Source organism: Mustela lutreola, chromosome 11 (assembly GCF_030435805.1).
Source record: "Mustela lutreola isolate mMusLut2 chromosome 11, mMusLut2.pri, whole genome shotgun sequence".
NCBI lineage: Eukaryota > Metazoa > Chordata > Mammalia > Carnivora > Mustelidae > Mustela > Mustela lutreola.
The window spans coordinates 101,305,986-101,325,293 of NC_081300.1; the positions used below are offsets into that span (position 1 = coordinate 101,305,986).

Sequence of the window (19,308 nt, forward strand, 5' to 3'; positions counted from 1 at the left end):
ACCCCAAGAATGAGAGGCAGAAATCATGGTGGGAAGGATGCGGAGATATCTGTGGGGGTGAACAGTGTTACCCTGGCTGCTCAGATAGGCCACGTAGTGGAAAAAGATACTGGTTTGGCAACTGTTCTGCGCAGAGGAAAGTGGTATGGACCTCACGCTTTGCTTCCATCCACAGCTGCTGGCTGTCCATCACCAGTGGTGCTGTCTGGGCCTTCGTGGCCCCTGCACTGTGCATCATTGTGGTAAGTCCCTGCTTGTGGGAGCAGAGGGGTTGGGCGTTGTGGGCCCTGCGACCCTATCCATAGCCTGTCACAGCACCCCTACCCCGGCATGTGATGCAGGGCTCTAGTCCCCAGATGGCACATGGGAGGTGCAGGTGCACACAGCCTTCGAGGGGCAGTGTGTGACGGTGGGGTCTTCCCTCCCGGGTCTCGCTCTCACCCTGCCACCGCTGCTGCAGCAGGGATGGTCATGCATGTCTGGGAAGCAACCCATAGAGTTCCCGACATCACGGGGGATGAGAATGCCACCCGAAGGGCCAGTGAGCTCTCAGGCCGGCCTGCCGGGTGCTCTGCTGGGCCCAGGGCTCAAGAGAGGCTGCCGCAAGGGGTGGGGGCTCCCACTTCTGGCCGGGGCGCCATCCTTGGATGCCGGGGGTCCCCTATGACCCGAGGTGGGGGGGCGCTGACTGTAAAGAGCTCTGGAATATCACAAAATTCTAAAGACAGCCTTTGCTTTTCTAGCTATTGCTCTTCCTACATTTCCCACGAAAGCCCTGGGTTAAGTTTCATCCTTTCTGATGGGCCTGGCTTGGAATGTTGCCCATTATGGCCCCTCGCTGCAGCTGGAGGAGGGGAGTGCTCTGATTGGCCAGCCCTCCTGGGCGTGGAGGAGAGAAATGCTCTGATTGGCCAGCTCTCCTGGGCCTGGAGGCGGGGAATGCTCTGATAGGCCGGGCGTGGGTGGCTGTGCTAACCCTGGGACTGGAGCAGGTGGATTCCAAGTCCGGGAGGAAGTTAGGAGAAAACTGTGTGGTTGGCACAGGAGGGGCGGCGCACAGGTGGCAGGGGCCCCGGGAGGTGCCAGGGAGCCCCTCTCCATCAGGTCTGGGCCCAGGGCTCTGCTTCTTCCCAACTCAGGGGACACCAGGTGTGGCCCGAGGTCGTGCGGGCTGGGCCCTGTGGGCCAAGTCCCTGGGGTTCCTTGGAGGAGGGTTCCCTGGTGTCCTCCTGGGGGATCGCCTATAAAGTCAGCATTGATGACAAAGGCTCGATGTAGGACCATCCTTCTCCTAAGATGTGAAAGTCCTTTTCCGTGAAGTGTCGCCGCCTGCGCGGGGAGTAACTGCGGGAGAGATGGTACTTGTTGTTCTGTGGAGTGGCAGCCCAAGGCGACAGGGCGGTAGAATGACCAAATCCCGGCCTGGGGGGCCGGGGTGGGGGGCGGGCAGCGGCCTTAGTGTGGATGTCTTCCTCCTGTCACTCTTCCCCTCCCCCTCCTCCCCAGGGACACAGACCGGGGGAATTCTCCGCAGGTAGCATATATGTTGGCTAACTGAACTAACAAAACATCAATCAGTGCCTGGTAGATAGGGAAGGCTCAGTCCTGGGAAGCACTGGGGGTCAGGCACTCGGGATGTCAGCACGTGTCTCTTGCTTGCCCCCTGGCCCATTGCCTGTGGGCTGGCTGCGTCTGAGGCACACTCTGTCTGGCGGGGACATGTGTCCTCTAAGTGTGCGGAACAGAGCGAGGAGGGAAACTGTCCCCGGGGAAGTCCTGGAGCAGTTCTGATTGGCTGCTGTGGGTCACATGTCTGTCCCAGAGCCAGTCACTGGGGATGGAAGCAGATGACTGGCCAGGCCAGTGTCACCTGACTGCTTGGGGGCCAGAGCTGGGGGGTCCGCAGGCAGCCTTGGGGAGCTGGGGAGGAGCATGATGCCGGTGCTCTTGTGCCAGGATCGGTGCCGGGGCCATGAGGCCTGGTCAGGGATGGCCTGTCTCTGCCATCCCATCGGGGCATCTCTCCCCAGTGGTGCTGAGCACTGTTACCAGGAAGGGGTGGCCCACAGAAGGGCCTGCCCACACCCTTTCTGTCCCCTCCCCTCAGCAAATCCACATCTATAATCTCCAGGACCCCAGGTGGGACGCCAGAACACGTGCTGTGGGGGCCAGAACCCTGGACGCACTCCAGGTGCACCCTCCCATGCTGGGACCCTTGATAGGCTCTCCGTGTGCAGCCCTGCCTCGGCACCCCCCGGACAGGCTCTCCACATGTACTACTTCTGCTGGGACCCCAGGACGTGCCTTCCACGCACCCTGGGGTGGTCCCCTAGGCCATGGCACTGGCTCTCAGCTGCCGCCCATAAGGATGTGAAGTCCTGCCTTGGCTGGGGCACCGGTGTTGACAGGGAAGGAGAGGGACACCTCCCAGATGCCCGTCGCTTCAGCGTCCTCATTCACCACCCCATTCATCGCCCCCCATCGCTCCCCCGTCTGCCACCCGAGGCCAGGTGACCGCTGAGGGCAGTCCGCAGGGACGCGGACTGCTTGGCCCGGCATGGCCGGGCTCTCATAAATTCCACACCTTCCCTTCTCTCACCCTGGTTCTCGTCCCAGCTGCTGATTTGAAAGCCCATTTGACTTTGTTCCAAGTTCGCTGGCACCAGCCGAGGCTGTGGGCCCTGGTGGTTAATTAGAAGTGAAAGTGAGGGAAGAAGCTTGAGGATCTGTTAGTTCCTACCTCGTTAAAATCCTGCGCACACAGTGCTCAAGCCTTGCATTGGTGGGGCGGTGCGAAAGCGAGGGCTTTCCAGAGGGACAGAGCTTGGGGCACCACGATGGTATCACCGCTGTGTACCGGGGCAAGAGTGACAGTGGGCGGCGCCCGCCCCACACCGCAACCCTGTGGTCCCGCATCATTCACCTGGTTCCCTCTTTCTGGGCCAGGATCCTGCTCTCTGGCTTTGGGGACAGGTAGCCCGTGGAGGTGCCGGCAAGAGAGCAGGGGGGGGGGGGGCGAGGCCTGGTGTCCACCCTTGGACCCTTTGTATAGGACCGCAGGTGGCCAGGGCTGTGCCATCCTCTGTAAGCCAGAGCCTGGCCACAGCTCTGGCCTCTGTGCTCCCCAGGTACCTCTGTGAGGGGAGGGGCACAGCTGACCCACATGTACACATCTTGTCCCCAACTCCCAGTCCTCCTGTGTCCAGGGGGAGCAGCAGGTGCTGCTGGGAGCACTTGTCCTGCATGCCGCAGGCTCTGGTCCTCCCAGGTGTGCCCCCCCCACCGGCCCCCAGGCCTCCCTGCACAGGAGAAGCTGTAGGAATGGAGGTACTAGAGGCCATTCTGGTTGCCGTCTCCCCAGAGTCCTCTGTGCATGAGCCTGGGACAGCCTCTCCCCAAGGGAGGGAGAGGGTCGGGGGGACACGTCCTGAATAGGCAGGTGAGGGCCGGGGTAGGGGCAGGGAGAGCCCATGGGGAGATGCTGCTGAGATCCAGCACGGAGGGATCAAGAGCCTGCCTCAGGCCGGGGTCCCGGGGGAGGAGAGAGAGAAGGTGTGAGGGCCGTTTGGGGAGCCAGGGGAGAAAGAAGGTGAGCCCATCCTGGTGCTGGGCGCAGGGTGGAAGGAGAGAAGGGACGCTGTGTTTGCCTCCAGCCTGCAGACGGAGCGGCGGTCCGCCCGCAGAAGCGTCCCGCGTGCCCGGCAGCTTCGTTGCTGCTGTTGTATCGCCCTTGGGATGCGGGACTAGCTTCAGGCGTCTGGAGATCTTGTGTGAGGGTACCTGGGACGTGTGGCAGCCTGGCTGTGTGTGGCTGGGTCTGTGGTGAGACCAGAGGAGCCAGTAACATGGCCACCCAGCCCTGTTCCAGGTGGACAATGGGGCCTCAGGGTGGGCGGGAGCAGCTCAGGGACCTGTGGTGGTGGCCTTGGGCTCCCACGTTGGGGCTGCCACTCTGGGAGGCTGGGACAACCTCGAGGGATGGACCGTGGACGGAAGAGCTTTCTGGGGGACCGGAGCTTCTGAGGAGCCTGACCGGGCTGAGCATGAAGCAGGGCGGGGCATGCCCAGCCGGAGAAGATCTCACACCTGTTCTGGAAGGGCCGAGAGGTCGGGGAGGGCCTGGGGCGGTGGATCCGAGGTCCCCCCACCATTGCACAAACGAGGGGCTCTGAGCAGGGCCAGTGTTCTCCAGGGAATGGCTTAAGCTGCAGGAGGTAACTCGGGGATGTGTGACGGAGCCTGCAAATCCAGGGCCGTCCCCTGTCCCTGGGGCTCCATGGGGCTTGGGGGCACGGAGCCATGGCTCCCTGGGGCGGGCTCCCACTCGGGCATAGAGGCTCTGACAGCCTGTGTGGCTAAAAGCGCCCGCCGGTGCTTGCCAGTTTGGAACACGTTTTTGAGAGTGTCTGTTTGGGTTGGGATGGGTGGTTTCTACGTGTTCTGGTGCGATTGGTCTTGCTAGGGCTGGACTCTCAGGGACAGTGAAGGGTCCCTGGGGCCTTGAGCTGGGGAGCAAAGGGCAGAAGTGAGCCACAGCCATCCTGTCACCACACACACTGTCCCCCAGTCGGGAAGGGAAGTGGCTGCCGTTCCCCAGACGGCTGCAGGCAGGCTGAGTGTGGGTGGCCTATGGGACCAGCAGGTGTCTTAGGAGCCACTGGGTCTGGACGCCTGCTTGGGAACCCCGTGGGTGGCAGAGTCCCCCAGGGCCTTGTTCTGTGCAGGCCTCACAAGGCAAGAGAGAGACTCCTCTGAGGAGAAGTCGGGACAGCTGGGTCTCATAGATGCCCAGATGCCACAGGGTTAGAGTGCCGGTCACAGATGTCCATAAGGACAGGCAAGCAGCCGTGGACTCACACCACCGTGTCTCCTGTGTGTGTCTGTGTAGTGCTTTCCCTGTGAGTTGTGGCATGCACCCCTGCGGCTTCTCACAATGTCCGGGAGCAGGACACGGTGCAAACCCCAGAGCCCCGAGCAGCCCTTTCCGCCTCCCGTGGTCACGTGACCCTGAGTGCAGCTCCTTTCCCCTCCCCATTTCTGCTGAAATGCGGCCCACGAACTATTCCTCCGGCCTCTGTCAGAGTGACCTGCTGGCAGTTGTCACGGGGATGCTGGTTAACGAAACAACCAGTGTCCGAGGTGCAAGGGCCTCCCCACCCCGGCCTCCCCCTTCCCCAGCCTCCACCCCATGGACGGCCAGGGTAAGGGGGCAGGCCCGCTTCTGCTCTGGATGTCCCCCAAACACTAGGGCTTTTTGGTTCCCAGCACAGCCTTTCCCGGAATGAGGCGGCGGGGTCGCGGGGTTGGGGTTCCCCGGGCCCCTCTCCTGCTCTGCAGGCAGGCAGCACTATCATCCCGAGGCACGGAGAGTGCTTGCTGGAGGGAAGCCCTCAGAGCCCGGTGGGGAGAGGGAGATGGGAGGAACGAACCCCCAGAAATCTTCACAGAGACGGCAGCTGTCGGAAATGGCCGCGGCTTCACCGCGGTCGCCACACCTCCTGGCAGAGGTCAGGAGGCGACGGGGCCCGCAGTCAGACACCGTCTGTGTAGCCCCAATTTTCCCTTCGGGGGTAGAGGCCTTGGGTCATGTAGGTGCAACGGACGAGGGGTAACGTGGTTCTGGAATTTTAACCCTCGTGTGGGAACCGGAAAGAAAAGTTTAACGTACCATCCGTTCAGCTCTCCTTCTCAGCCTCCGCCTCCGCCGCCTCCAGCAGACGCCCGAGCTAATCACTCGTGTATCCTCGGGCTTTATGCTGGGAGAGCCAAATGTGAATACACGTTTGCACGTACACAGGCCCGGGGCCTTTCTCACACGATGTGTGTTGGACTCAGGCTTTATGAATGTGGGAAGAACGGCCCGGTCCGTGGTCCCCCCGCAGACTGGGCGCCCCCAGACCTGCCACCCACTGTGGTCAGTCACATGGTCTCCAGCCTGTGTTATTCCAGAAAGACCTCAGCTTTGCCCTGGGCGCAAGGAACCCGAAATGTGAATTGCCGAGTCGAGGGGATAGGCCTGCAGGGCGGCGGACGGGACCAGCGGGAACCTCCCCTCAAAATGCACAGGAAATCCTGCAGGAATCATCGTCGGAACTCCACGCTTCCCCCACAAGCGTAAAGCCGAAAAGCATTTAGTCCAGAAAATAACCAAATCTCTGGGTGGGGGGAAGGGGGCTCCTGGTGGCCCTGCCCTCTGGTCGCTGGGAGTGGCAGGTGCCCGGTCAGAGGTGAAAGCCTGTGGCTCTCCGAGCTGAGCGGCACGTGGACTTCGGGGAGCAGCCGTGGTCTGGAGCACAGTCCCCACCCCCCGGGGCCTTGCTCTGCCCACCCTTTCTCCGCGGCGCTGACTGGGCTTTTCTGGCGGTTGTGCACCACTGGCGGGGCGGGGAGGAGGGCTCGCTGCGGGGGACATCACCCCGTTGACTTCTTCCCTCCTCCCTGGCGCTGGGGGATGCGGTGAGGATCCTTGCTGTGCAGGAGGGAGAGGAGGCAGGTGACGTGGGTCCAAAGCCAGGGACTGAGCTGCCTGGGGTTGAGGCGTCAGCGAGGACACGGAGCCGGCCCCGCAGGGCACTGCCCTGGCAGGGGAGCAGGCAGGGGCTGAGTGGGGAGGGTGCCGGCCCCTGCCCCGGTGCTCGGACATGGAGCCATGGGGACAGGTGGCTGCGAGGAGGGAGGCTGAGAGGAGCCACCGTGGAAGAGCAGAGAGTTTACGGGGACGCGTCTGCACGGCTGCTTGTGAGGTGGTGTCCGCGGCGCCTCAGGCCGGGGCCCCCGTGAGGATGCAGGTGCCTGGGCTGGGCATGCAGACCTGCTCGCGGGCCCGGCCAGCAGGGTGGGGGCCCCCGGGCCCCGCCTGCCACCCTGCAGCACCAGCTGGCTCTCCGGGGCTCCGGGCTGGGGTGGGGAGGGCCGCATCTCCCGGGAGGTCTGCCAGGGAACGCCTTGTCTTTGCCCATGATCGGGCCTGAAGGTGCACCTAGGATTTTAGCCTGGAGCTGGACTCCTCGGTGACTTTCATTGATCTCCGGAGGTTTCCAAGGGCAGAGGGCGTCCCAGCCACAGCACAGCTCTGAATCCAGCGGCTGCAGAAGGAAATCCGGGCTCTCACTTCCCCTTGCTGCCTCCTGCCTTTCCGGGCTCGGTCAGGGCCCTGGAGAGCTGCCCTCAGAGGAACAGTTTGTGCCGAAACCTCTTCAGAGAAGCCCCCCAGCCCCACCCCCAGCTCCACTGACCCTGGGGGAGCAGCCCCTGTGCCGGTGCAGTCCCCTGTGCCGTGGCCTCCGTGGACGACACAGCCGCTGGCCTGCCGGGGCCAGGGAGTAAGAGGCTGGCTGTGTGCAAGCGGCTTCGTGGATACAGTTTCTCATCCTTGCAATGATCTGTTCGCGCTGTGGGTGTCAGGAGTTTCCCCTCGGGCGGGCAGCAAGGGCTCAAGGCCGTCGTGCGTGGACTTACCGAGTGAGCAACGCCGAAGTGAGGTCTGAGCCCCAGGCCTGGCCTTGCTGTGCCCCTGGGTTCAGAACTTCCTCACGGGCACAGATGTGCTCCCAGAGGGTGCTGCTGCGTGTGGCAAGGACAGAGAAAATGCTCAGGGACCCTGTGGGCCAGGTTTCTGCAGAGACACTATCTCCTGGCTCGGAACCCGGGGGTAGCTTGGGCAGCCGTCTGGGGGGATCGAGGCTCTGTGGCCACAGGCTCACCTTGTGGCCCGTTGCTCTCCTCGTGCAGGTCAATGTCGGCATCCTCATCGCTGTGACCAGGGTCATCACACAGATCAGCGCCGACAACTACAAGATACATGGGGACCCCAGTGCCTTCAAGTAAGTTGGACTCTGGGCCATCAGCGGCGGACCTGCCTGCACAGAGCTATTTGGGGCCGGAGGGCACTGGGGAGCCTTGAGCTCGAGTCCCTGCTTGGCTGTTCGTCGCCTGACCAGGACCAGCCCTTCCCCAGCCTTGCTGCCGCATCTGTAGAGCAGGGCGTCTTATCCCTGGGGTGAGGAGGAAAATTCTAGATTCGGTCCTGCCCCCGCCCTCGCCATAGCACCCTCCATGCCTTGCTTTCCTAGCCGTGGAGGGCTGTCAGTGCAGGTGAGCCTCCTCAGGGTAGAACTTCCCGAGGAGCTCCAGGGCTGGTCCCCTGGAGGAGGCGCAGGTCCCTCTGGGGAGGGACCCGCCCACGCCTCCTGGCCTCGAGGCGTCCTGACCCCATATCAGGGAGGGCTCCCCTGACTGCAGGGGACCGAAGACCCAGCACAGACTGGCTGAAGGCGAGGGGACGGATCCACAGAGCCCAGGAGGGAGTCTCGACCTGCTTGATCCAGGGGACCCCGCTCCTCCCCCACCCTTCATCCCGTGTCCCCGGTCGGCTTCCTGCTCAGATGGACCTGCCTCCTGGTGACACGGGAAGCCCCTCCATCCCAGTTCAGACGGAGGTCCTGAGGCTGGAGGCCCTGCTCCCCTCAGGTCACACGCTCAACCTGGAACCAGTCACAGCAGAACGGAAGTGCCCAGTTCCCCCGGGCCTGAGTCCCAGGGGCCATCCTGGCTCTGGGGGGCACCCAGTGCCCCCAAACCACAGGCCCAGGAAGTGGGGGAGGTGCTCCTCTCAGGGAACTTGGGAGCTGTCGTGAACAGTTAGGACAGGGACATGAGGTAGCTAACCTTCTGTAAGTTACTTTAGCTACACTCTATCTTTTCCGATCTGAGAGCAAGAGCAGTAAATATGTCAGTAGCAAATCGATTAGACAATTATTTTGTAATGAGTTCCCAACACCATGAATTGGACTGACAAGCAGCTCTGGCCCTCGTGGGTTTTCTCAGCCCCCAGACACCTTCGAGGGCAGCTCCGTGGGGCAGGCAGGGCCTCCCAGGTCGGGCAGCACATTTCCCAGTCTCTGCAGAGCGTCGGCTGTTGGCCCGACCGCTGAGGACTCCCGTGTCCTGCTCCTGACAGCCCAGGGTCCACTCCCCCCAGGAGAGCTCAGGCCGTGCCTCTGGACCAGAGGTGGCTCTGCAGGGTGACCCGGCTGCGTGACCTGTGCTGGGGCTTCTCCACGCGGCTCCATGGGGCCCCCTCACTGACTTCTGCGGTCCCGTGTGGTCCTGTCTCCCGGGCTCCAGGCATGGAGGCAGCAACTGCAGCATCCTCGGATGGCTTCTGTGGCTGCTTCCTCCTTCCTGGGCCTTGGTTTCAATCTGGCTGTGTCCTCCGTGCAGAGCAGCTCCGCACGGTGACTAACAGGATGACGGGCTTCTGCAGGAGCCTGAAGGGGCTTCCCCTCCTCCTTAGTCTTTGTTTCCTGGGGGACTCCAGACTCCCCAGAGAGGAGCAGGGAACGTTCCACTTTCACAAGCGAGATCCAGAATCCTGGGGGCAGGGGTGAGGCTGAGGACCACGAGCACCCACCCACGAGCCGTGGGAGGAAGAGGGGGAGGCTCATGGGGACTGAGCCCCACGCGGGGCGGCCTGGGGAGCAGCGGGAGGGGGTGTGTCTGGGCGGTGCGTCCACCTGCCGGGGCCTCCCCCCAGGGCAGGAATCCACTCCTTCTGTGTGTGACGAGGGACCCCGGCTGCTCTGGCCCCGTTAAAAAGAGGCCTCAGAGAGCACCAGCTGGACATGTCTTCCCCAAGACCTTCTGTTCTGAGGCTTCCATTTTTAAGAAAAAAACAGCACAGTTTGAGACCCATTTCTCAAGCCTGTTCTTTTCACATACGGATTCTCTAATATGTGAAGATGAAGCTATGTCGTCTGTGATGGCTGGTTTCCCGGATTCCGGTGTTTTGACTGTACTGACTTCAGGGAGATGTGGGGTTGCTACTCTCCGGGCAGCTGACCTGTGGGGCCCTCCGCTGGTTTTCAGGGTTTGTGGCCAGGAGCTGGCAGGACCGGGATGCGGGGTGTCCCGCCAGGAAGCTCGACTGGCCGTGTCGCCCCTCCTCCCAGGGATGCTGGATGTGTGTGTGCACGTGGGCACACATTCACTCCCGTGTTTGCTCCTGCATTTGACGGTCACTTCCCGAGAGCCCACGGGGCCCTGGCGCGGAGCTGTGCGTCAGGATCGCGGCGATGAAGCCCCAGCCCAGCCGCTGGGTGCTCAGGGTCTAGTGAGCGAGGCTGGTGTGTGGTCAGTGTGCCCAGTGATAAGCACAGCTTTCCTCGGAAGCCCAGGTGCCGGCCTTCCAGCGTGCAGAGCCGAGCCGTTGCGGAAGTCAGGGTAGACCGTGAGCAACGGGAGGAACAGCTGGGATCAGGCAACACGTGGGCCTTGCCTCACTGTTCAGGGGTTCCCTGGGAGCAGACTAGGAGCTAGCTCTGCTCCAGGCTTGCAGACGCTGCAGGGACCATGTCCACGGAGCCCACATTCTGCGAAGGAGCCCGTAAGGCCGAGCCCGAGTGTGTGTCCTTCCCTGCCGGATCCACCCCCGGAGCCTTGGCTCTGCTGTGCTTCGTGGGTACCGGGGATCATCATTCCGACCCAGCCCTGCTGCCGCCCGGGTCAGGGTGATCAGCTGAGGGTGCCCCGGGGACATGATGGCTGCTGGGTGCCCTGTGCCAGCTGCAGGAGGCAGAGGCAGAGCTGCTGGTTTGACCCCGGGCTGGCCGGGCAGGGACCTGGTGTCAGGTCGCGAGTGCTCCTCTCCTCAGCCGAGGTTCCCTGCAGGGTGGAGCTCAGGTCTGGCCCCCGGCAGGGCCATGTCCGCTCCCTCTCAGCGGCCTCCCACTGAGAGGCCAGTGCCCCCGGCCCGCCCCCCAGAGTGGCCGTTTCCACTTCCCTTTCAGGTTGACGGTAAAAGCCGTGGCCGTGCTGCTGCCCATCCTGGGAACCTCGTGGGTCTTCGGCGTGCTTGCTGTCAACAGCCAGGCCTTGGCCTTCCAGTATATATTCGCTGTCCTCAACTCCCTGCAGGTGAGTGCCTGTGGGACGGCCCGGCCGGGGCGCCGCTTCTGAGCAGACGCGTGTGCAGCGGGTTGTCACGAGCGTGGCACGGAGGCCCTCCTCTCTGCTCCTGCCACACATCCTGCGAGACCCAGCACAGGCACGCCCAGGGCCAAGGACAGGGCTATCGATGGAGCCCGCCCCTGGGTCTCCGCATGCAGGGCCGGTTTGCAGCAGGGCTGCCTCGTCGTGCTGGCCACTGTCGGTGGGAAGCACAGCGGGGCCTGCAAGGGAAGACGGTTGCATGGATGCCGCTCTGGAAAGGTCGCAGAGATGGCGATAGCGTGTGCCCCAGGTCTGGGTTCACGTGTGTCCCCTGTGTGGAGGCGCAGAGAAGGGGAAGCAGCCTAGAAATCGGAGACTTGGGGTGCTCAGAGCCTGTATCCCCAGACCCACAACCCCCCCCAAAGGAAGGGTGGAAGTGAGTGCCCCCACCAGCCGCAGCCCCACAGCTGAGCCTGAGCTGTATCCTGGTGAGCGTGAGCACGGCCCACCCACGCCGTCTTTGCTGCGCTCGGGGCCTTCCTGACCAGGGACTGCGTCTTACCAGAGTGAGAGCGTGTTGCTGCTTCTAATTTGTAATAAGCTGCACGCACTGTTTCCTTCCGGTTGTTCACCGGAGAAGGTGATTGATTGTCCTGGCTGCAGCTGTTACGCAGCCGGGTCCCGCGGCCCATCACTCATCCTCTCTGCATTCCAGTCCCTCCTCCACGACGCGGGAACTGTAACAGGACCCACCCCTGGGGCAGCTTCCACACTAAGGGAGCGAGCTCAGGGGAGGTGTTGGCCAGTGCCAGACACACAGTAGCTGTCTTCAGAGTTTGGGGACATCCTCATTCTCGTGCCTGCTTCGTTGTTACCATCATGCTCTCTGGGAGGACACGAAGGCTCAGTTCAGTTGATTCTCAGATGTCCTCACCTTTGTCCATTGCCAGCATTTTACTCATCCCCGGTCTGTCCTGCCTTTGTACCTTTGCCCAAACAGCACAGTGGGCGCAGTGGTGCCTGCCTCTAGGCTGGATTTCACGCTGGGATCTGGATGCTTCCCCTTCTCAGGGGCCCCAGACCATAGGATTGTCAGCAGCTCACTTGCAGGCTCCCCAGCGGTGAGCCACACCAGTGCCCATCCCAGAACCCACGTGGCCTTGGGAGGAAGCTTTGGAGAGTGCTGGGACAAAATGCGAGGGCCTAACCCTGTGTTCTCCCCTTCCTCCACAGGGGTTTTTCATCTTCCTTTTCCACTGTCTCCTGAATTCAGAGGTATGTCTGTTCTACGTCCTGGAAACACAGAGGTAGTTTTTCACTTCTGGAAGGGCCCAGAGCACAAAAAGTCTTGCCCCATCAGGCCGGTGTCCGGGCAGGCTTCAGTAGTGGCCACAAGTTGTGTGCTGTAGGCTGCTTTCCATCAGCCCTTCTCTTGCCTCCTGGTTGCTGAGCAACCTCCAGGCGTCTCCTTCCTGGCCTCACACAGGCTCTCCTGACTCTACGGAGGATGGAGTGACAGAGATAGTGGGGGGCAGCCAATTGGCAGAATCAAGACCTGGCCGGCACATCAGGGAGGGTAAGATGTCGCTGTCTTTCCAGTGGCCCCCAAAGGCAAGAGGAGGCTGTCTGGGGTGAAAGGAGGTCTGCTGACCGTCGGACTTGGGGGCACTGCGTCCCTGCCCTCCGCAGGCACTGGGGCAGGTGGGAGTGGGCTCGTTCTCAGGTGCAGTCTGGACATTGACCTGCCATGCACTTGGCCATGGGGAGGGTGAAGGCTGCTCTAGAGCCTGTTTCTCAAGACCCATACTTAGGCTTACACTGTGGGCTTGACATCTGAGACCATTTCGGGCTCAGTCATGGGGAGGCAGCTGTGGAGCCGTGAGCGGGAACAGGCAGAGGGGTGCGGTCCCATCTGCGCTATTTCTGTGGGAGGTCTGTTCGTACAGAGATACAGGTCAGGCGGGGACGGAAGGGGCACTGGGGAGCAGGCGGATGGCTGGAGGTGGGCCGGGTGAGTCGCTGAGGACAGTGGTGGCCAGTGGTGGAGGGGAGCAGCTCAGCAGAGCTCAAAACTGAGGTTCACACGATGGGAAGCGGACATGGCCTTGAGCCATGCCTGGCCTACCCCATGTCTCATTTGTTCCCTTGCCTGTCCTCTGTTCCTGCTCCCGGCCACACTCTGCCCGCTCCACGGTTCCTTGTTGAGCACGACTAGTGTCCTGGCCAGAACTGGGATTCGGCCAGCAGGGAGCAGACCAGCCCCAGCTTGCTAGCTCCGCGGGCCCTGGTAGGCGGTGGGGACAGAGCACGCCTGCCGACTGGGGCAGTGAGTCCGGACAGATGTTTCCAGATCCTGCCCGTACCCTGCTGCTGGCATTCTGGGACTTTATTTCAGCACAAAACCTAGAGGCCTTGGAGAACAACCTTTATTGTTGCCATCTCCACTGCTGAAACGGCTTCTAACCATCCTCTGTTCTGTCTTCAAAGGTGAGGGCTGCTTTCAAACATAAAACCAAGGTCTGGAGCCTCACGAGCAGCTCCATCCGCAGTGCTAACGCGAAGCCCTTCAGCTCCGATATCGTGAGTGCCTTGCAGTGTTGAGTCTCACCCCCTTCTTGCTTCGGTCCTGTCCTGAGCGCCTGCACGCTTGCTCTCATGGACCCGCAGAGGCTCTGGACTTCTTCCTTGTTATCTGGAAAGTCCCAGTGGCTGCTGGCCTTGGCTCAGCGCACCAGGCCTCTGCCCTCCTGGGCCTCCTAAACCCAGAGCCTCCAGAGCGCGTCTCCTTCCTTCCCCCAGCCTGACCTGGCCAGGGCCACGTTGTGCATGTGGCTGCCCAGCTCGGTCGGGGCTTGGTGATAAGGTGTGGCCGCCGGTGCCTCCTGCTCAGCCTTTTTCATTCTTCACCCGGCCTGGGGGCTGCATGTGCTCCGGGGTGATGGTATGCCCACAGCGGGGTCTCTGTCCTGGGGGTATCCCGTGACCTCCCAGGGCCAGTACATCTGCACGGACTTAGGAGGAAGGAGGAGGAGCTGATGAGGAGGCAGGCGCAGGGTGTGCTGCCAGCGCCCCGGGAGGCATGAAAGTCCCCAGGCACAGCCCGGCCTTCAGGGAGCTTATCTCCTGCACGGGTCTCTTCCCTCTGCACACACCTGAGGACCGGGTCTTGGTGCTCAGGGATCCCGACAAGCCTGTCATCTCCACACCAGGCTCAGTTCACCTTCCTCCTGCGGGAAGTGCAGATGCGGGCAGGGCCCCAGGTGCCTGGGGCGGATGACGTGTGTTCTAGCTGGGCCCAGGGCCCGGTGCAGGGGTCCTGTCCTCGGGAGGGGCTTCCTGGGCCGTGTTGTGTCGTAAGCAACAACTGCTCGTTCTGTTTACTGACACGTGTGGCTGTCTTGTGTCTCCCGCTGGTGGGTAGAGCATGGGGATGAGGGTATGGTTGGCACTGGTCACTCCTGTGATCCCAGACCTGCCCCAAAGGCGAGGTGTGCTCGGTGGGTGCATGCGGAGTGAGCGCACAGACAGACAGACAGGAGTGCGAGTGAGCGTGTGCGACACCAGCTCCGGGAAGTGACAAGGAAGGAAGTCCGCACAGAAGGCGGGAGGCAGTGTGCCCCCGGAGTTCAGCGCTCTCTTCCCCGGGGGGCAGCAGGGCCCCCCGCTGATGGGCTGGAGGGGGCCTCATGCAGCTTCCTGGGCCAGCGCGTCTGCACTGCCCGGGGTCTGGTTTCCTGTCCTGGGAGCACGTCTTCAGAGTTCACTCGTTTGTGATTCGCAGATGAACGGGACCCGGCCAGGCACAGTGTCCACCAAGCTCAGCCCCTGGGACAGGAGCAGCCATTCTGCCCACCGCGTGGACCTGTCCACCGTATGAGCAGGGAGGCCGCTGACCGGCCGTCTTGCTGCTCAGACGCACCCTGCAAACTAAACACAAGAAACACTCTGCCTTCACCGTGGGACCCTCTCCTTGTTGCTGTCTGGGCATGGGGGTCCTGGCCCCCTTTACAGGTGTCCTCACTTCTGGCCCTCCCCGTGTGACAGAGCCCACTGCTGGGCCCGAAGCCTGCTGCACCGTAGGGGGCGGCCCTCCCAGCTCTGGTCCTCCCGTGGCCAAGTGTCTGTCCCCTGGGGCACCTGCCGTGGGCACATAGGACCCTGGGGCTGCAGCATGACAAGGGCAAGTTAGCCTGGGCGTTGTGATGGGGACTTTGGGGCCAGAGAGGCAGGGTCCTGCGGGGGAGGTAAAGGCCCTGAGGCACCCCTGCAGGGTCAGGCAGAGGCACGTGGGGGTGTCTACAAGTGTGAAGAATGTCCTCGACCTGCTGAATCAGCCACAGCAAGCTCTGAGAAGAGGGCGCGGTGCAGGCTGGAGCCCCACGGGCCACCCTCGCCTTCCGGCTGCACGGGGGGTTGGGGCCGGGGGTGCTGGCTGCTCAGGGCCCATCTGTGGGAAGAGCCGGGTGGGGCTGCTGCGGGGACAGCTCCCAGCACCCCCATCGGGGCTCTCTCCCCCCAGCGGGGTTCTCTCCACACTGGCGGTCCGCCCCACCCGGGGCCCTGCTGGGAGCACCTGAGCCCGCCCTCATGCCCACAGCCCCGCAGCTGGGCTTCCCGTGGTCTTGCTTCCCCAGAGCTTCCTGCTGGTCACGTACAGACCCGTTCTGTGTTTCCCCCCCGGCAGATGCCCTGGGAGGTAGTGAGCACACGTCCCGTGTGGCCGCTCACACTGCGGACCAGGGGAGGGTGGCCTGACAGTGGCTGTGTCTTCCGGTTGCTTTCGGTTTGTGGACCGGGGCTGGGCCCCCAGGAAGTGGAGTGACCATTACTGCTGTGTGTCTGAGCAGGGTCCCTGGGATACCAGGGCCTGTGACCTTAGATGCGCCCCCAGTGCCACTGAATATCGGGAAGCAGGCTGGGAAAGCTCAGACCGGGGCATCCGCGGGGACGGTGGGCATGAGCCGTGGGGGTGAGATGTCCAGGCCTGTAGCTGATACTGGAAAGTCTTCTGTAAACTGTGACCATGGTGGCACCAAGCCCTGCCCACCCCACATGCCCGCCAGGTCTCCAGGGGCCTTTTCCCTCCCGCTCGGGTGCCACCTGACCCCGACGATGGCTGCCGTCCCCCACAGGCATGTCCCATGCGGGGAGGGGTCCGACCGAGAGCCACGTGTCGATCGCGGGGCAGCTGTGTTCTTGCTTCCTCTCGAGGACCCGGGGGCAGCAGCCGACCCAGCACGGGGTGATGGTGGCCGGTGACCTCTGTGTGGGCCCCAGGGATGGGCGGGGGGGCTGGAGTGCTGCTGAGACCCCTGGCGTGTCGTGAATAGCCCGGGTGTGCCCAGCCCCCACCCAGGCTTTTCCTCGTGGTTCCTGAAACCGGATGGCTTGTACCTGCGCGTTGTAGCCTCGTCACGCACGAGCCCCGAGGAGTGAGCGCGCTGCAGTCCCGAGTCTGCACGGGGGTCGCTGTCCCCTTCGTCTCTGGGGAAGCATGTTGAGTACGGAGCTGTCTTTCCTTTAGGTGGAGTTCTTTGTTTTAAGCTCAGCATATTCGCTCTACACAGCTAACATATCAAGGGGAGTAATGAAGAAACCTTTCACTTCTAATGAAGGAGCGCGTGCACTTTATTTATAGGCTATAGAGCTGGGCTTCTGCGGCGTTTTATTATCTGCACACAATTTGGCCAAAGACAAGAAATTGGGAAGAATCATGTGTTTATGGTAGTTCACAGCACAGGAAAAATGATGAATGCCACCAAGTAGTGGAAATATGTCGTGATTTTTTATGAAATAAACTCTCCATGTCCTGACGGTGATGTGTGGTCCTCAAGTTCTTGGCTTGTGTGAGGTGAGCGGGATCAAGTCTCAAGACAGAAATCTGTGGAGAAACACGGTGGGTGACATCCCGTCCTGGGACTCACCTGGCAGACGTAGCCAGCGCCTCCTGCGTGCCCAGCACGTCCCAGCTCTGGGCACACAGTGGCGGGTGACCCCTGGCTCTCAGGAGCCTCCCTCCCCTGCGGCCCCCAGGGGAACTGGTCACAGGCAGCACAGTGTGGGGGCTGCTGTGGGCCTGCATGCGGACCGTGGCCCAGCTTCCTGATGGAGTCTGAGGCAGGCTTAGCAGCATCTGTGTCCTGTGGACGTGCTCCGACAGCCCGGGCTGCACCTGTCCCCCAGTCCTACGGCCACCTTGGTGCTCGGTGGGGCTGAGGAGTGGGTGTTGCAGTGTCCACGCAGCGGGGGTGTGGTTCTCTCTTCAGCCCTGGGGGGAATCTCGGGCCAGGGCCTGGCAGCAGGCCGTGCGGGGAAGGGGGCGAGGGTGCCGTGAGGCTGTTGCCCTCTCCTCTGCCGGCAGCTGAGTGCAGTGTCCGCTGTGCTGTGAGCCGCAGCTCCCTCTCCGGGCTCCCCGACCTCCACGAGTGCGGCCATCCGTGGGTGAACGTGTACCTTCGAGCTCAAGTACACGGTCCTTTAGAAACGGAGCTCTGTGCAGTGCTGAAGGGTAATGGGCAGGCCTCGCGGCAGCCCATGGCACCACTGCCCATCAGGGGCTGGCCTTTCCCAGAGTCGTCTCCGTTCCTTTGTCCACGGTCCGCTGGCCACTGTGTCTGTGAGGCTCTCACCCCGGCTCCTCCTCTCTGTCCGTTGGTCTGTTTCTCTCTTTTCCTTCCGACTCGGCACTGTCCTGACTGCCGTAGCGTCGTGCTCTTGAAATCGGGACGCGTGAGTCCCCACACGTGCCTTTTCTCCTGCAGGGTCGCACTGGCCCTCGCAGATGCGTGGCCTTGCCGTGTTTTAGACTCAGTCTGTCGTTGGCTGGTGAGGAAATCTCCAGAGCAGTCCTGAGCAACCGATTTCCTCCTAGTCCTGAATGTTTCAACACGCGAATGCGGAGTCTCCGTTGGTTTACGGCTTTAGAATTGTTAGAATCGCGTCTTGAAACGTTCGGTAGAATTCAGACTGATTGGCTTTCAGATTTTAACACATATTGTAACTAATTTCTGAAGCACGGGAATCGCTCCTCCGCTGTATCCGGCCTGCCGATGAGCCCGTCGGAGGCGTTCTGCGTTTCTCTCCAAGGGTTTTGGTTTCCGGCGTTCTGTGTTGCTTTTCCCCTCAGGTTCACGTGTCTCTGCTTTCACGGCCCGTCTGTTCTCGCGCGTTGTCTGCGGCGTCTGTTACGGCTCGTGCCGTGTTCATCACGGTTCCTTTAAATTCCCTGCCCGAGGATTCAACCTCTGCGCAGCGTGTGAGTCTGGTTCCGACGCTTTTTTCCTCCTTGACTTTTTGAGTTGTTGTTGCTAAAGGCGGTTGGTGTGTTTGAACTCGGGATTAGGGACCCAGGGAAGCGGCCGTCGGGGGAGGGCCTGTGCTCATCTGGCCGGGGGCTGGGCTGCTGGAGCCCAAGGCTTCCTGTTCTCCTGTGGTCCTTGATCTTGCCTTTGCTCCTGACTGTGGATTTGCCCTGGGCCACGCCCGGGAGAGGCTGCAGCTTGCAGCTCTGTCAGCCTGAGCCCTGGGGACCCCCAGATCTCTTGCCTCGGGCCAACAGGTGGGGCAGGGAACTCCTGTGATCTTCCGAGAGCTCTTCCCCCTTCCTGGGTCTGTGTCTAGGGTGGTGACCCTCAGAGGTGTTTCTCCAGTGAGCAGGCATTTCCCCCTTGGGGGGACCGGGGAAGACCAGCGGCCCTGGAAGGAGTGCCCTCCCTGGAATGGATAGAGCTCTGACACGGCGCTTGCCCGGCAGAAGGGGCTCTGGTGATGATGAGGTGGGCGTAACCACGGCCCCTGCAGTCCCCCCAGGCACCTCAGCTTCGGGAGATTGATCCTATCATGGTGTCTCTGGAGCCTCATGGGACCAAGGAGGGGGAGCTGGCGAGCAGGCTCCTGGTGATAGCAGCCGGGGACCTAGTCCTCCCTCCCTGGAGCTTTGGTGCCACATAAACTCCCTTGAACTTGGACGTAACTCTGGAAAGCTGGTGGGCATGGGGGGTGCACAGTCCCCGAATCACCCCAGGTTGACACCCAGGCAGAATGGAATCTGAAACAAGCCGTCCGTGTCTCCAGGTCGGCGTGTGGATGAGTCCGGGGTCCCTGACCATTTGGTCGGAGGTTTTCTTCTGTAGGAGGAGGAGCAGGGGCAGGCACTCTAGCTTTGCTCTCACACAGCTGCGTGCCACCGGGGGTCTCCACCAACACCTGCCGCGCGGCTCCTTTCCTGAGAGAACCTGTCCCACGTGACTCGGGGAAGGGACGGTCCCTCTACGATGGGCTCGAAGGTCCCAACATTCTTCCAGGGGTTGGTTTTCGCAAAGGCATGGGAGGCATCTCGGCCAGTGTCATCTGAGGGGTCACTGGCCTCTGCCCAGGACC

The 19,308-nt window shown here is 62.2% G+C and overlaps 1 protein-coding gene across 3 annotated transcripts in view; it reads left to right on the top strand.

The window, feature by feature from the left end:
• ADGRD1 (adhesion G protein-coupled receptor D1) overlaps positions 1–16,742 on the top strand; it is a 121,961-nt gene extending 105,219 nt beyond the window's left edge. For all 3 annotated transcript variants that reach the window (XM_059138882.1, XM_059138883.1, XM_059138884.1), the window contains 6 exons: positions 176–242; positions 7,732–7,823; positions 10,788–10,914; positions 12,163–12,204; positions 13,417–13,509; positions 14,711–16,742. In XM_059138882.1, coding sequence (XP_058994865.1) covers positions 176–242; positions 7,732–7,823; positions 10,788–10,914; positions 12,163–12,204; positions 13,417–13,509; positions 14,711–14,806 — 517 coding nt within the window. In that variant the 3' untranslated portion in view covers positions 14,807–16,742. The remainder of the gene's footprint in view (positions 1–175; positions 243–7,731; positions 7,824–10,787; positions 10,915–12,162; positions 12,205–13,416; positions 13,510–14,710) is intronic.
• The last annotated feature ends 2,566 nt before the right edge of the window (positions 16,743–19,308 follow it).